This window comes from Leucoraja erinacea, chromosome 11, assembly GCF_028641065.1.
Source record: "Leucoraja erinacea ecotype New England chromosome 11, Leri_hhj_1, whole genome shotgun sequence".
NCBI classification, from domain to species: Eukaryota; Metazoa; Chordata; class Chondrichthyes; order Rajiformes; family Rajidae; genus Leucoraja; species Leucoraja erinaceus.
Window position 1 is genome coordinate 10,902,501 of NC_073387.1, and position 18,540 is coordinate 10,921,040.

The 18,540-nt window shown below is 42.4% G+C and overlaps 1 protein-coding gene across 2 annotated transcripts in view; it reads right to left on the bottom strand.

Moving 5' to 3' along the window:
- LOC129701451 (slit homolog 3 protein-like) overlaps positions 1 to 18,540 on the bottom strand; it is a 561,975-nt gene that overhangs the window by 213,151 nt on the left and 330,284 nt on the right. For both annotated transcript variants that reach the window (XM_055642634.1, XM_055642635.1), the window contains one exon: positions 13,013 to 13,084. In XM_055642634.1, the coding sequence (XP_055498609.1) occupies positions 13,013 to 13,084 (72 nt within the window). The remainder of the gene's footprint in view (positions 1 to 13,012; positions 13,085 to 18,540) is intronic.

Consider the following 18,540-nt stretch of genomic DNA (forward strand, 5'->3'; position numbering starts at 1 on the left):
TGATCTTAAAAAAAGTCTTTTTTGCGGATTTCAATGGAACAACCAGAGCTAACTGGAAGTGTTCAGTAAATGGTAAGGAGCCAAGGAATGTCGATGAACAGAGGGACCATGGGGTTCAAGTCCACAGAAAGTGGCAACGCATGTAGATAGGATGGTAATGAAGATGAATGGCAGCATGGTGATGCAATGGACAACAGATGGTGAACTACTCTGGAAGGTTAGGTTGCATGGAATCCAAAATGAGCTGGCCAAATTGATTCAAAATTGGATGGAGTTAAAGAGTAGCTGAGGAAGGTTGTTTTTTATTGGACTGCCACAAAGGTCAGTGCTGAGTTCATTGTTGTTCATTATCTACAGTACATGGGGTCAAGGAAAGAGCGTTCACGTCGCGGCCGTGTTTCCACCAATCTTTCCACCACCATGCACAAGAAGCACAAGAAGCGCAAGACAGACACCATTGTATGCAGATGCCGAGAAGTGGGTTCAGCTCTGGCTGAACAACTTCTGATCTTGTGTGTGGACGCGATAAGAATAAACTTTACAGTACATGAACCAAATGGATGACAATGTAGATTGCTAGTAAATTTACAAGTGACACTAACATTGTGGCTCAGGAGTGAGGAAAAATATCAAAGTTTAAAACAGTATCTACATCAGTTGGGAAGGTGAGCCAAGGAATGGCAAATTAAATTTAGCTCTGACAAGTGTATGGTGATGCATTCTGGTATGTCAAACCAGTGCAGGACATACACGATAAATGGTAGATGTCTGGAGAGGTAGAAGAGAGAAGTCTGAGAGTACAGTTGACTTGTTCCCTGAAAGGTGCAAGTCAGGCGGACAAGGTGGTGAAGAAGGCCCAGTCATATCAATATTCCTCCATTCTCTGCATAACCATGTACCTATCCAACAGCCTCTTAAATGCCTTTAATGTATCCACCTCCACTACCACCCCCGGCAAAGGGTTCCAGCCACCTCCAATCCAAGTCTGTCCAAGTCAACAATTCAAGTTTAAATGGGACCTCTCCCTGTAACTAATGCCTCTAATCCAGGCAGCATTCTAGTAAGCGTCTTCTGCACCCTTGTCAAAGCCTCAAGATCCTTCCTTCAATGAGAGAACACCAACTGTACACAATACTCCAAATACACCCTTACCAAAGTATTACAGAGCTGCATCATGCCATTCTGACTCTTGTACTCAAGCCCTAATCAATGAAAGCAAGCATACCAAAAGCCCTCTTAACCACTCTATCCACGTGTTGCTATATTCTCACAAATACTGTAGTGTGACCGGGCAGTGGTACTGCATATAATATTATGAGAGGCATGAATAGGGTAAATAGTCAGAATCTATTTCCCGTGATAGAGGGCATAGCTTTAAGAAGAGTGGAAAGAGTGAAAAGGGGATTCAAGGGGTAAGTTGTTTTTTTCACAGGGAGAGTGGTTGATATCTGGAATCGCTGCCAAAAGAGATGGTCAAATCAGACACGACCACTATATGACCACAGCTTTACAGTGCCAGAGACCCGGGTTCGATCCTGACTATAGATGCTGTCTGAACGGAGTTTGTACATTCTCCCCGTGACCTTGTGGGTTTTCTGAGATCTTCGGTATCCTCTCACACTCCAAAGATTTATATATATGTAGGTAAATTGGCTTGGTATAAGTGCAAATTGTCCCTAGTGTGTGTAGGATAGTGTTAATGTGCGGGGATCACTGGTCGCCATGGACTTGGTGGGCTAAAGGGCCTGTTTCCGTGCTTGATCGCTAAACTAAACTAAAAACACTATTTTGAAGAGACATTTAGACAGGCAGGGAAGGCTGAGAGGGATAGGACCTACTAATAAGGCAAATAAGTTTAATGCGAAGGCCAAAAGGGTTGCCGTGGATGTGGCGATGTGTCAGCTTACAGGCAAAACAGAGAACACCTGCTTATGTGGGCCACAACAAAATCCTCTTGCTTAATGCCAACAAAACCAAAAAAATTAATCCTGGACTCAGAAAGGGGATTCCTGGAAGCTTTATGCCAGTTTCCATTGATAGATTGGCAGCAGAGAGAGTTAGCAGCTTCAAATTCCTCAACATCTTGGATGACCTGCCCTGGATCCGGTACACAGATGTAATCATGAAGAAGATGCTTCAATGCCTCTACTTTCTAAGAGGTTTTAGTTTTAGTTTTTAGTTTCAGAAATACTGTGTGGAAACAGGCCCTTTGGCCCATCGTTTCCACGCTGACCAGTGACCACCCGTACATTAGTTCTATCCTACACATTATTGTCCCTTGTAGCTAAATGTAGCCAATTAACCTACAAACTTGCACATTTTTGGATTGTGGGAGGAAACTGGAGCCCGGGAAAAATCCCACGCGATCACAGGGAGAACACACAAACTACATACAGATAGTACCTGGAGTCAGGAATGAATGGTGCAAGGCAGTAACTCTACCACTGCGCTATTGTGCCGCCCAATGAAATGAAAGAGAATAGGCATGTCACCAAATACGTATAGAACATCAACTGGTGCATTGTTGAAAATATCCTGACAGCATTGTGTCCTTGCATGGCAATACCAATACACAGGAATGCAAGAGGGTAGAGAGAGTGATGAACTCAGCTCTGTCCACCACAGGCACAGTCCTCCCCTCCACTGAAAGCAGCCACATAAAGCATTGCCGCAAGAATCCCCACCCTGCCCACTTCTCAGTGCTACCATTACGCAGGTGGTACAGATGCCTCCAGTTCCATACCACTAGGTTCAGGAAAAAGCTACTTTCCTCCAACTATCAAGTCCTGCACAATCTGACGATCTTTCAGACATGTCTCAATCTCCACTTCAAATACCTCTAGAGAGCCAGTCTCCACGGTCTTCTGGGGTAGAGAAATCCAGAGATTCACCACCCATTATGAGAAGTTGAGACAAACCTCAATTCTAAGGGGACCGCCTCCTGATCTTGCAACCATGACCTCTCATTTGATTTTCATAATTGTTAAAACATCTGGCATCCACTATGTCGCATTTCCTAATGATCTTATATGCCTCAATTAGACAATTTCTCATTCTTCTAAACTTCAAGATCTAATTTCTGCAGCTACGCATGATGTGGGGGACATCCCCCACTGCACATAAATGGAGAAAGAGTGGACAGAGTCTCCAGTTTCAGGTTCCTGGACACCCACATCTCAGCAGATCTCAAGTGGTAAACTAACATGAACTCCCTGGTAAAGAAGGCACAACAACGACTTTACTTCCTAAGATCCTGCATTGAGTATAGAAGCTGGGATGTAATGTTAAAATTGTACAAGGCATTGGTGAGACCAAATCTGGAGTATGGTGTACAATTTTGGTCGCCCAATTATAGGAAGGATGTCAACAAAATAGAGAGAGTACAGAGGAGATTTACTAGAATGTTGCCAGGCTTTCAGCAACTAAGTTACAGAGAAAGGTTGAATAAGTTAGGTCTTTATTCTCTGGAGCGCAGAAGGTTAAGGGGGGGACCTGATAGAGGTCTTTAAAATGATGAGAGGGATAGACAGAGTTGATGTGGACAAGCTTTTCCCTTTGAGAATAGGGACGATTCAAACAAGAGGACATGACTTCAGAATTAAGGGACAGAAGTTTAGGGGTAATATGAGGGGGAACTTCTTTACGCAGAGAGTGGTGGCGGTGTGGAATGAGCTCCCAGTGGAAGTGGTGGAGGCAGGTTCATTAGTATCATTTAAAAATAAATTGGATAGGCATATGGATGAGAAGGGAATGGAGGGTTATGGTACGAATGCAGGCAGATGGGACTAAGGGGAAAAAATTTGTTCGGCATGGACTTGTAGGGCCGAGATGGCCTGTTTCCGTGCTGTAATTGTTATATGGTTATATGGTTATCACTCGGGAAAGTCAATCTGCCACAACAGCTGCTAGTGTCATTCCACCATTGCTACATAGAGTGTGTCCTGACACATGGCATCCAGGTGTGGTATGGCAACAGTTCTGCGGCTGATAAGAAGAATCTGCAGAGAATCATCAACACAGCCCAGAAGATCACCAACACACACCTGCCTGCCCTGGAAGAGATCTATAGCTCTCGTTGCCTGCGAAAGGCATCACACATCCTAAAGGACTCATCTCATCACGCACATCACTTGTTTGCCCTTCTGCCCTCAGGAAAGCGTTACAGGTCCATCAAATCACACAGCACAAGATTAACAGTTTCTACCCCAAGGCCATCACCACTTTGAACTCTGCACTGAACACACACCCACTATAGCCAATGTTTTGTACTGCTATAACACTATACTATGCAATATTGCACATTCTGACGATGACGTTTTTCTTGCCGTTTTTGCTGTTTTCATTGTCGTTATTTATTTATCTGATATGTTGGAGCTCTGCTCGGGCAGTGCGCTTGATTAGTAGAGTTAATAGGACTTGATGTTTCAATCCCTGTTATAAATCGGCACTCTTGCTATTTGCAGTGGGATTGGAGTGGTGAAAGGTAGGGTAGTTTCGTCATCGGGGTCATCAGGTGGGCACCCTCCTTCTTTGACGTTTCATTGATAAGCCCACAACATCTCCAGATGGCTCAATGGTGATACCTGGCGTCCCAGTTACATCCCCCTCAATTCCATACCCGCCTGTCTTCATCTTGCACCCCAATTGTTGTCTCTCCATTTGATCTAAAGCCAATTACTGCTTTTTTCTGCAGAATTTGATAATGATTTGATTGCTTGTTGGAGGGAGCGACCCCTCACCCCCATTTTCTTTAATAGCCTGGTCATAGATGTAGCAACAAGTCCCCTGCATCCAACTTCGCCAAGGAAAATCTTGGTCTTCCAGCCATTCTGGGAAGCTTCAGTAGCCAGTTCAGACTTGGTCTTTTTCCTCTCATAAGCTTCTTCAACACCATCTTCCCATGGAACTGTCAATTCCACAACATATGCCAACTTGGCTGTTGTGGATCACAGGACCATGTCTGGCCGGAGTGTTGTACCCACTATGTCTGGGGGAAAGCACAAGCTTTTTTTTTTAGTCCACTTCCAATCCCGAGCAGGCTGCAGAATGCTTGCATCCTTTGATGATATCTGGTGCTCTAGAGGTTGGCCTGCTGGTACAAATGTTGTGAAGTGGACACTTCCTGCCGATGTTTGTGGGGAAACATTTATGATCTTACGCCACTGTTCCAGGATTGATGCCAGCTGTCTGAGAACTTGGCCGAGGTTCATAGTGCATCCTGTTATAATGTGCCTTAGTGATGCATGTGCTTGGCAAAAGGAGTAAATGGGGTCTTCTCCGAACCACTGCTTCAGGTTCTGGGGTGATGATAGAACATCATAAGTGGCTCTGATGACAAAACTTAGCCGAGATCCTTCCATTTGCCAGATGTCATGCCAGCTGAGTTTCCTCTTTTCCAGGCTCTCCCAGTTAGTCCATTGGCCCTGCTTGGCCATTGACATGCTTGGTCTTGGCATGTCGTTCTGCCTCCTCCCGTCTTCTCACCTCCTCCACCACGAGCCATCTCTTCTGCACCGATGTTGCCTTGTGCCATTGAGGAGCTTTTGGGACGAGTCCAAGCCCGGCTCTCCCGTGTTGGACTTGGCCAACCACATCCCGGAAATGAAGAGCAGACTTAGCACTCTGAATGGCTTCAGATGGGGTCCACTTCACCCCCTTTGCCACACTGGGGGCCGCTGTTTGGACCAGTATCTTCAGATTCAGTGAGGCTCATGACCAACCTTGCTTTAGTGCATTTGAACTCTTCCACAAGTCCTGCAATGGGCAATTCCAATTTGCCACTCCCGTACATTCCGACAGCACTTAAGCATCGTGGAAGTCCAAGCCACTGTTTCACATCTGTGCTGATCATTCTTTCCAGCTTTTCCACTTTACCCTAACCCTAATTTCATTGTATGTATTTACAAATGACAATAAAGTGTATTATTATTATTATTATTATTATTATTATTATTACTATTATTACTTATTGGTTATAAAGACAGGGTATGCAAGGAACACTGATATGAAAGCTCCATGAAAGGTGCCAACACATGTTAATAAGGTGGGTGTATGACATTCTAGACTTCATCGGTCTGGGTGTTGAGCATAAACACTGGGAAGTCATGTTGCAGCAGTATAATATTTTGGTTGGGCCACATTTGGAGTGTTGTGTGCAATTCTGATTGCCACACTATAGGAAGGAAAGAGAACGTGCAAAAGAGGTTTACCTGAATGTTGCCTACATTGGAGAGTACTAGGTATAGAGAAAGCTTGGAAAAACTTGCATTGTTTTCTTTGGTGCGTCGGCTACTGAGCAGCGAACTGATGGCACCATATAAAGTTATGAGGCATAAATAGGGTCGAGAACCAGAGTCATTTACCCAGGGTGGAAATGGCAAATAATAGAAGGCATAGATTTGTGGGTGAAATTGGATAAGTTTAAGGAGATATGGGAGCAACCTGTTTTGTTCAAAAGGCAGTAAATGCCTGGAATACGCTGCCAGGTGAGGTGGTGGATGGAGATATGATAGCAACATGTAAGAGGTATTTAGACCAACACGTGAGCGGGCAGGGAATAGAGGGGCACAGCCAATGGGCAGACAGTGGGATAAGGTAGTTTGGTATCCTGGATGATGCAGGCATGGTGCGCCAACGAGCCTGTTCCTGTAGTGTTCTGTACTGTTTTATATTCAATGAGTTTCAGGTGATTCAGAGATTATGGAAGGTTGATGTGTAAAGGTCAAAAGAAAAAGCACAGGGTGCATTTTGCATATAAAAACATGGCAATAGAGGGGAAGAAATTACAACTGAGTTTAATCCAAGTAAGTGTGAGCTGTTGCATTTTAGGAGGTCAAATGTAACGGAAAATATATACAATTAAATGCATTAATCTTAACAGCATTGACGTTGGGGGAACCTTGGAGTTTAAGTCCATAACTCCCTGAAAGTGGCAACACAAGTATATAGAGTGGTGAAGAAAGCATATGGTTTGCTGGCTTTCACAGGTTGGGGCATTGAGTATAAGAGTCAGGAAGACATGATGTAGTATTATAGGATGTTGATTAGGCTGCATTTATAGATTGTGAGCAGTTCTGCTCACCCCATTACAGGGAGGGTTGTGGAGGCTTTGGAAAGGGTGCAGAGGAGGTTTACCAGAATGATGCCTGGATTTGGGGGGTATTATCTACACAGAGAGATCGGAAAATCTTGGATTGTTTTCTCTGGAATGCCAGAGGATGCAGGGAAACCTGAAAGAAGTACATCACATTATGGAGGCTTAGGTAGGGTAGACAATCAGAATCATTTCCCAGGATGGAAAAAATTCAAATACTAGAAGGCATAGGTTTAAGGTGACAGGGGCAATGTAAAAAAAGATGTGCAGGGCAAGTTGTGTGCAGGTAGCTAAGTAATAGTCTTGGCAGCCAGTAATGGTCATGTTCAGTAATGAAGGGCCTGTTCTTGTGCTGTTCTATGTTCTATATTCTAACCATACAGCATCTTTTCCAGACTTTGATTGTCCAAAGTACTTGAGGTAGATTAGTGTAGTCATATGGCTAATATGCAACCAATTTACATACAGATAGGACCTACGATGAGATGAATGACTTATTCTAGTTTTGGTGAAGTGGGCCAAGGGATGTGGAGAATTTCAAACCTTGTTTGATTCTCAATGATGTGTCAATCAATGTTGTATTATGAGCATTCACAACAGTGACCAATTCCCTTTATGAATCCCAAAACTACTTGATTAGTAAGGGCATAAAGGTTATGGTGAGAAGGCAGGAGAATGGGGTTGAGCGGAAAAAAATAGATCAGCCATGATCGAATGGCATAGTAGACACAATGGCATAATTCTGCTCCTAGTCTTCATGGTCTTATGGTCTAATTTCAATTCCATGGAGGAGACGATCTGTCTGGATTGGAACTAATTTACTCAGCTGCCAAAAGTGAAAGGTCACTTAGAAACATAGAAACATGGAAATTAGGTGCAGGAGTAGGCCATTCGGCCCTTCGAGCCTGCACCGCCATTCAATATAATCATGGCTGATCATCCAACTCAGTATCCCGTACCTGCCTTCTCTCCATACCCCCTGATCCCCTTAGCCAGAAGGGCCACATCTAACTCCCTCTTAAATATAGCCAATGAACTGGCCTCAACTACCCTCTGTGGCTGAGAGTTCCAGAGATTCACCACTCTCTGTGTGAAAAAAGTTATTCTCATTTTACACGTTTTTAAAGGATTTCCCCCTTATCCTTAAGCTGTGACCTCTTGTCCTGGACTTCCCCAACATCGGGAACAATCTTCATTCACATCTCATGGCATCCCGTCCGCAACAGGGAATTCTTCACTGAAATCCAGTTTCAGTGGAAAACAATTCCATTGAAAAGCTGGAGAAGAAAAAAGATGCATCCTTCCGAACGTTTGGAAGGCAACTGAATAATAAAATGGATGTGAAAGAGAGAGCATTAACAAAATGACATATTCAGAGTTCATGGCTTCAATAAAGCTGCTGGGAAGAGTAATTAAGAATTACAATATATTGTAAGATAAATTAGCTCTCTCTTGTGTCTAACTGCATGCATTCCATGAAGCATTCCCTCAATAAATATAAATCACTGCAACTATTTCACTTAGCCTTGTTAAAAAAAAAAAAGCAATATGTGATCTTGCAACCATCTTGTGCTTTTTTTAAGCTTATGCTGGTGAGATTAATTAATTACTGGAATCTGTAAATTATAATATTCTTGTTTTAGAAATGTTTAAAATAATGGGGAAATATGATGTAGATACTAGAGCATAAATTATTCATTTTTCTGATTCTGAATATAAGGATTGATTTGATCAGGTCCAAATTTAATTATTATGAATGAAACATATTTGGGTATGTGAAATTTGTCCATTATTGTCCATATGAATTTTACAATTATTCTGCCCCCACTAACAAAATAGCACTGGGATTTTGGTCATGTTGCATATTTGCACCTTTCCTGACACCATCTATTATCATTGTCCTTAAAGTGCTGGGAGAAATTCATCCAAAAGCACTAAGCCTTGGAGACTGAGGCCAACTTTCAAAGCAATTTATTTTCCATTTGTTTTACAGAATATTTTATTCCTTTCTGCCTCATGTTCATTCTTCACCATTACTATAGACAATAGATGCAGGAGTAGGCCATTCGGCCCTTCGAGCCAGCACCACCATTTACTGTGATCATGGCTGATCATCCACACTCAGCACCCCGTTTCTGCCTTTTCCCCATTTCCCCTGACTCCGCTATCTTTAAGAGTTCTATCCAACTCTCTCTTGAAAGCATACAAAGAATTGGCCTCCACTGCTTTCTGTGAGAAAAGGTTTTTCCTCATCTCTGTTCTAAATGACTTACCCCTTATTCTTAAACTGTGGCCCCTGGTTCTGGACTCCCCCACCATCGGGAACATGTTTCCTGCCTCATGTGTGTCCAAACCCTTAATAATCTTATATGTTTCAATAAGATCCCCTCTCATCCTTCTAAATTCCAGAGTGTACAAGCCCAGCTGCTCCATTCTATCAACATATGACAGTCCCATCATCCGGGAATTAACCTTGTGAACCTATGCTGCACTCCCTCAATAGCAAGAATGTCCTTCCTCAAATTTGGAGACTTAAACTGCATACAATACTCCAGCTGTGTTCTCACTAGGGCCCTGAACAACTGTAGAAGGACCTATTTGCTCCTATACTCAACTCCTCCTGTCATGAAGGCCAACATGCCATTCACTTTCTTCACTGCCTGCTGTACCTGCATGCTTACTTTCAGTGGTACACAAAAATGCTGGAGAAATTCAGCGGGTGCAGCAGCATCTATGGAGCGAAGGAAATAGGTGACTTTTCGGGCCAAAACCCTTACTTTCAGTGACAGGTGCCAAAGGGTCCCAGCAGGGTGAAAGGGGACAGCAGGGAAATAGTTTTCCAGGAAGACACCATAAATAGACGTCAGGAACAGAACATGGGTTGCAGGAGGCAGGAGAAAGCAAACACTCATTACAGAAAGTAAGAGAGGATCAGTAACAGTGATACTGAGGTGGAAAATGGGTTGGATCAACACTGTTAGGGTTCAGATAAGGCTGTTTACAGACAAAGGCCTGGAATGCTGGTATTTGTAAATACAATCAGTCACAACATCTTTTTGCCAGTGAGATATCAGATTTGACAGAAGAGCTCCTTTGAGCAAAGCTCTGTCTTTGATTATCAAGGAGTGCACTATAATAAAGCTTCAGTGAAAGAGGACTTCTAGTTGTGCTCTGTTGCCTCAGGATGGGAAACAATTGCAAAGGGGTTGGGATTTGGAAACTGGAAAGTATTGAGATATTTGTACCAGATGTTGCTGAGGCCGCCCCAGGAGGATTAGGCACTTTATTGGATCCCTTGTTTAAATAAGCATTTACCAGCATTGAATGCAGTCCAGAACAGATTCACTCAGCTAGTTGCTGTGATGAAAGAATTCCATCATAAATGGATAAGAAAGTTACATCTGTATTTTCGCAGAGTTTAGAAGAATGAGGAATCTGCTTCTTAAAATTTGAAGAACTGAGAGGGCATAGAGATTAGATGTAGGAGTGTGACACAAAGTGCTGGAGCAACTCAGCGAGTCAGGCAGCATTTCTAGAGAAAAGGAATGTGACATTTTGGGTCGAGACCCTTCATCAGATCGTCTGAAGAAGGGACTGGACCCGAAACGTCTCCTATTCCTTATTATCTGCCTGAACTGAGTTAATCCAGCATTTTGTGTCAGCCGTCAACGTAAACCAACATCTGTAGTTCCTTCCCACAGATGTTGGAGTCTTCCGACTCAAAAGAGGCAACACAGTTACAAGAAGTTGGTCATTCAACGCTGAGGTCTACAGGACTTTTTTCTCTTAGGGTTCTCTACCCTGCATGTTTGTGGCCAGATTATTAAAAGAAGAGATAGATAAGTTTGAAAGATCGGAGAGGGTCGTTAGTGCGTGCAATGTGCTCTCGGGGGTGGCAGTTGAGGCAGATACGACGGTGGTTTTTAAGATACTTTTGGATAGGCAGGTGAATATTTCAGGAAAAAGGAGACATATGGATTATATGCAGGCAGATAAGATCTTTGCATCATGTTCAGCACTGATATTGTGAGCTGAAGGGCCTGTTCCCATGCTGTACTTTTCTATGGATCTGAAGCCTAAGGGCCTGTCCAACTTACGTGTCCTTGGCATGCAAATTACGCGACCTCGTGGTCACGTTGAGGCGTACGGGCATCGTATGGCTGCGCGGGGCCGGTCCCACTTAGAAGCGTGGAGGGGTATGTAGTTGTGTGCGACATCGTGCGGGGCTCCGAAATCTTTGGAGTGAACAAAATCTTCGCGCGCCAACGGCCTGTCGCGGAACTGACGGCCAAAAGTGGGACAGGCCCAAGACCCTGGCGCAACGCAATGTCTCGCCTTCAATTGCAGCAGAAGCACACAAACGATCGCCAAACTCGGTCCGGATCCGCCCCCACTTCTACTCCCAGAGCGGGGCCAAGAAAATTGAAGATAGACACAAAATGCAGGAGTAACTCAGCGGGACCGGCAGCATCCCTGGAGAGAAGCAATGGGTGACTTTTTGGGTCAAGACCCTTCTTTTCAGACAGAAGAAGAGTGAAGAAGAGTCTCGACACGAAACGTCACCCTTTCCATGCTGGTCCCGCTGAGTTACTCCAGCTTTGTGTCCATCTTCAAATGACGTCACGCGCTTCAGACGGCTGTGCGTATGCATGTAATCGCGCCCGACCTTCGCCGGACCATCGTGGCTCAACACGACCACGAGGTTGCGTAATTTGCATGCCAAGGACACATAAGTGGGACAGGCCCTTTAGGAGAACTGGCCCAGAAAAGCAGATGAGACCTGAAGCAGAATACATTTAAATATAGTGAATGGTGGAGGACGTTTAAGTGGCCAATGGGTCTTTTATTGTACCGATTTTCATATGTTCTTACATATTTCAGAGGTTGCTTATATATTATGCTATGATGTAGATTAATGCTAGCTTAATCAAACAACAGGGTCAACTGGTCAATTAACTGCAGGAAAATATAGGTTATAGGTTTAGATCAAACATTATCAGAAAATTATCACTACAGTTTGTAATGTTGAAAATTAAATAAATGTATTTAGAATTCACAACCAAATCTTCTTATCGTTTACATTTCTGGCTTCCTTTTCAATGTAAGAGGATGGGTGCAGCTGGGAAGAAACGTTTACTCTTTAACAGCACACTAGTGCCAATTTCAGAAATGACAAGCTCAAAGTAGATGTAGTGAAACCTCTTCTGTCCACACCCAGCTTAGGTACAAGATAGACGGGAAGAAAGGATAAAAATTACTTTTGTACAAGCCTCTGACAGATTAATTAAAACATTTAAACTGAGAAGATCATTTTCATTTACACAGCACAGACATTTTCAACAGTAAATATAAGTAAAAGAAATATCTATTGGTGCTGTAAATCTGAAATAAAAATAATAAAGTGTTCCAAATGCACAACCAGTTAGAGTGCATCAGAGAAATGAAAAGGAAAGGATCAAGGTTGAGGTTAAGAATCATTCTGATGAGAGATCTTTGTCCTGTAACATTGACTTGAGTTCCCACTTCACAGATGCTGCATGACCTGCTGAGTGTTTCCAGCATTTTCTGTTTCTATTATAATATAATATTATCAGGGATGTTATTTGATTCATTGCAAAATCATGCACATGCATCCTGGCAGGGCGGAGGAAATCATTTGTTGTAGATGATTACCTATATAAAGGTCTGTTGCAAGCTCCCAGAATGTAAACCAAAAATTCAACACCACTCACACATTTTTGACATCAAATTCATGGCACTTACAAAAAATGATGACACTACTCACAAACTGATGATGTCAAATGCATGCCATCTACAAAATGTTATGACACAGCTCCACATTTTTGATGTCAACATATTTTTGATGTCATCTCTACACATTTTTGATGTCAACATATTTTGGATGTCATCTCTACTCACAAATTTTTGATGTCAACGATTCCACGGAAAGCTTTCCTGGGAAGAGCTGGAATCCGATTCTCACTCAAGTCACTGTAAATAAGGAGAGCAAGATTCAATACTGACATTTCAAAATATACTCGAACTATTTTATGACAAAAGAGAAAGTGTGTGTCACATTAAAGGGAAACCTCTTCACCAATTGGCTTGTAGTTGAGCAAACGGTTTTGAGCCATGTGTGATTATTTCTTGAGTAGGAAGGAACTGCAGATGCTGGTTTAAACCGAAGATAGACACAAAATGCTGGAGTAAATCAGCGGGACAGGCAGCATCTCTGGAGAGAAGGAATTAATTTCTCTTCATTCCTTCTCTCCAGAGATGCTGTCTGTCCCGTTGAGCTACTCCAGTATTTTGTATCTATATGTGATTATTTCATGTCTTGAAAGAAAATTCTAATCTTCAGGAACACTTGGATCTCACAGAATTTAATTGACTGAACCTTTAATTAATCCATTGAGGATTTCATTAGCAGGGTAATTAAAAAATAGTACAATATTTTCAATTGTTTAAGTAGCATTCTGTTGAAAGATTATGACTAAAGACTGATTTTGATTTTTTCAATTCTTTAAATAGAAGGCCAATCAATGCTCATTCTCAGGGGAGTTTCATTTAGCAACATAAGTAGTCATGGAACAGACAGCAAAGGGAGAGGAAGACAAGCATTTGCAAATACACATTCAAACAAGACAGGAGGGAGACAAAGACAGAGATGGAAAGGGATTGGGTGGATCACACAAGAGCAGAGGCATATATATTAGTTGAAGGGTAAGGGACAGAGAGAAAGGCAAGGGGATTCCATTTAACAGCAGATGTTTTTACATAACCTATGATCAGGATAAGTATAAAACAAAGAGAGAAACAGAGAGCAAGAGAAACAGCCACAGGGACAAAATGAGAAAAAAGAGAGTGAGAGAGAGAGAAAAACAGGATTAGAGCAGGGAAGGAAGGAGGCAGAGCAAATTACAAGGGCACAGACAGGATGCCAGTGAAAGCAGGGGAGAAATTGTAAGAAATAGGCAGGAATAACTTGGGAATATATGTAGGATAAAATTCGGGGAGAAATCTTGGGGAAGGAAGTTAAAAGACGGTCAAAAACAGATATGTTGTAAGAAAATCAACTCTTTTCAACCGCATGAAGAGCTCTAATCCTTTGCCAATTTGTATGGATGATGTTATTTAAATTGACAGGTTTGGTTGACTAATGTTTCCTTTACAAAAATGCATGTAAGACACATGGAGATATACAGCCCATTCATTGTATTTAACAGAATGCTCTTCATTTGGGTTTAATTTCCACAAAACTTGACTAGAGTTCCAGTATAGACAAAAAATGCTGGAGTAACTCAGCGGGACAGGCAGCATCTCTGGAGAGAAAGAATAGGTGACATGACGGGTCTTGAGAGTGAAGGGTCTCGACCTGAAACATCAACCATTCCTTCTCTCCAGAGATGCTGCTTGTCCTGCTGGGTTACTCCAGCATTTTGTGTCTATCTTCGGTGTGAACCAGCATCTGCAGTTACTTCTTACACATAGCGTTCCAGTATATTCACTTTTGACACCATTGACTTTAATTATTTAACTACGCTGGTATCATCTACCTTTAGTTACGCATATATTAAATCTTGGGGAAAAAAAGATTTTGAAAGTTGAGAACTGTTTAAAGTTGGACTTTGGCATTGGCATTAGTATTGGTTTATTATTGTCACATGTACTGAAATACAGTGAAAAACGTTGCTTTGCGTAATGTCCAAGTAAATCATCCACACATGATTACAGTCAATAACGTACAGAATATAGTGTTACAGCTACAGACAAGGTGCATAACAGAGTAGGTTCTACAAAAAGGCTTCTCCAAGATCTAATATTTGAAGTGCTCCTGCCCATATAATCTTTGTGTGAAGCAGCAGCAGTGCGCAGATATGTTTTACAGTGTTCTCCTTGCTCGCCACAAACATCATAGAGGACACTTCAGCCTACAAGGTAGCACTCATTCCCTGGTCTGATTCTGGCTTCATCCAGAATGGATTGTGCTTCATATCAGTTCCTAATATGTAGGCAGTGGGATAACAGAGAACCAAGGTGAACGGGAGATTGATGGTTGGTTTGGACTCAATGGGCCAAAGGGTATGTTTCCATGCCGCAACTTTAAACTAAACACTAAACTATGCAGCAAAGAATAATGAGATGAGGTCCTATCAGGAAGCATGTGGTCCTGGCTTCGGCTTTTTTATGAGTGTGAATCACTCTAACACCATTTCAGTCTGGGTTTTGTCCATTTTTGTCAGGACTCAGTTGCATAGTGACACTCAGCCATGCTTACTTAGCTCACCAAACATGCTGGCAAAAAAAAATTCAGGGGAGTGTTTACAAATATTATCAGCTCAAGCCCACTTGATTTTGAGCAAATATGGAAACATTATTAAGGGATCAGTGAGGCTGTACCAGAAATGAAGCAAAGCCTGGCTACATTTGCTGTGGACCGTGCTTGTTTTCTGCCATGTTGTCCCAGATGGCCTCCAGCTCTTCAAGGCCTTATTACCAGCTTGACGCCACAGAGTAGCGAGCAAATTTCCCTTCCCCACCATCTCCATTGTTGGTGACTTGCCCATCACCTCATGCCAACTGTAGCTGACCGAGCAAATGCTAATGAGGCACGGCCATGTGAATGGTCTGAGATTTTCATTTCTCTGACCATCTGGGGTGCAGTGAGATTACTTCTCCCAGTACACATCTGATAATTGTCAAGATCCAGTACCAGCGACACCAGAAGGCAGATCATTATCATTTTGGCATATTGGACTTTTAAAATGTATATCAATTTACCTTCTATAAATTACAGTAGCGTCATTATTAGTATGAAACCAACTCTGGAATGAAATCTTTTGAGAAGATCTGCATTTAACCACAAAAATAAAACAACCACAGCACAGATACAGAAGCAGAAACATTGCTTCTCTCTCTCTCTCCCACAAACAAACTCCATTCTCCCAACAGCTGCTGTCATTAGACTGACACCAAATTGCAAGAAGCTCAATTAATTGTTATTTTATTATTAAATCGTTGAAAACATTAGCGACGCAGTGGTGCTGGTTTCCGACGGGCATACCTTACAATGCTATGTACGACAGTGATCGCAACTTCTACTGAAGTGTGGATGGCCGCTGGCTCGCGAGGAGCTCATCCGCCCCTTGACAGGTCTTGTTTTTGGTCCTGCTGGGTGGCCACAGCCCCCTCCTCACCTGGCAAACCAGGTGGGGATGTCGGTTTAGTCACCGTCTATCCGACCATGGAGCAGGTAGCACGGGATTACATGGTGCCCATGATGGGGGGAATTCCCCCCGACCTGACTCAATTAAAGAAAAATTAATTGATGTAGACTGCTTCATAGATAATAATAGGGCAGGACGGCAAGCAAGTTGATACATTCTGGAAACGGGTTTGGGAGAAACATGGACCATAGGTTTAGATTACACAAACTAGGGATAGGCTGTATATTGGTGAAGAAGGATCTCGACCGAAAATATCACCGATCCATGTTCTTCAGAGATGCTGCCTGACCTATTGAGTGACTTCAGTACTTTGAGTCATTTTGTGTATATTTGTGAACTTTTCTTTTATTATTATTGAGGTACAGAGTTAATAACGTTGTTATTTTTTCTTTGGATTCAAAAGGGATCTCCGTGATCCACGGCTGTGCACAGATCATACAGTGGCACAAAGAGAACTGGTTAAGGTTCGAAGATGGAGACAAAATGCTGGAGTAACTCAGCGGGACAAGCAGCCTCTCTGGAGAGAAGGAATGGGTGACATTTTTAATTCGAGACCCTTCTTAACTCTAAGGTTCTGTGACTTTGTACCAGTCACCCAGTCAAATGCCCTTTTCTTTAGTCACCCAAAGGCTCTGCTGGCATGTTGAATGCCATGGTAAATTTTCATATCAGTATTTACCATCACTGTCTCCAGATATATTGGAAATGGTCCACATTTTCCATGCTCCTGCATTGAGTCATAATTGGAGAATGGCAATGTATGATCATTGCAGGTGGACAGAGCACTCTTGTTTGTGGATATTGAGTATAAGCTTTGTATATTACAATGAAGAAGATAACAGAGGCAGAACTTGCCCTGCAACCTAATGTAAGTATCATCGGCAGCTCGCCTGTAGAGATTGGGGTGATCTTGGTTCTCAAATGGAGACAACGTGGGTTAAAGTTTCCCATAAGTCCTCCAGATCAGCTCTACTAAGCAAGAAGCTTGTTGGAGGTGAAATGGTGAGCTTCAGTCCCTGATCTATTCTCATGGTCTATCAGGAAGCCGTGATTCCAACTGTCCTCTACATTTATACAACAGCTGTACCCTCACAAAGTGTGGAACGGATGCCACCGATGCTGTCCTAGAAAAATCCTTCAGATCCATTGGGAAGACAAACATTTAGTATCAATGTTCTTTTCCAGCTCACCTATCCAGCACTAAAGGCATGATAATACTCAGTTGGTTTCATTGTGCCCAGCACAAGATTCTCAAAACTCCATTCTCAATTATGTCATGGCAAGGCTCAGCCATTCATCAAATGAAACAACTCGAGAATGTTGTCAGATCATCCATGAGAAAAATACAACACCCTCTTTATTCCTGAGATTTACTAACCCAGGTCCCCTCAAAATGTAGAAGAGGCATTTTGTGCAGCACTAAGAACCTCTTGCCCATACTTCACCAGCACAGAGTAGTCCACCATAACTGGTGAGAGCAACACACTGCCATATAAACCACTACCCCATCAGGCACCGCCTGCCCATTTGTGATAGATTTCATCAATTACCAGTGAAGCGAAGCCATGCAATTGGAGTGGAAGCAAGTCTTGATCTTGAGGAAATGCAAAGAAAAATAATGGTAGCCATGGATCATGTGATCTTCTGGACTCTTATATAATGGTGTCAAATAAAACCGTTCAGAAGGCTGTTTTCTGATCATTAGTTAGATGCTCTCTACAGTATTAATTCTCCGGCCAGTCGTGAAGATCCAACCATTGTAGCTTGTTTAACAGCTGGATTCTTCCCATCCATCATTTACTCCAGAATAGATGAATTTAAGGAAACTAGATTTATTTGGGCATGAATCAGACTCGAATACCATTCTTCAGTGGCAGCCTGTCAATTGCTCCTTTGAATACTTAAGCAGTGTCTTTTTTTTTTGCATCTCCCTCCCACGGCCCCCCGTCACTTTATAAAACACAGATTTAAATTAAGAACATAGGTGGCAACAGAAATTAAATACTATGATATTTAACAGGCAAGAAATATTATTGCTCACACTTTGCAAGGAAGTACAGCTTAAATATAGCTGTCTTCATTCAACAAAATAAGTCATTCATAGATATCCATGGACTTGTATCAATGCATGTTTACATATGCACCAATGCACACATACAGTTGCAATGAACCAACAAAAACAAGAAAAGCGTGATAACAAGGTCCAACTATGACTGTTCT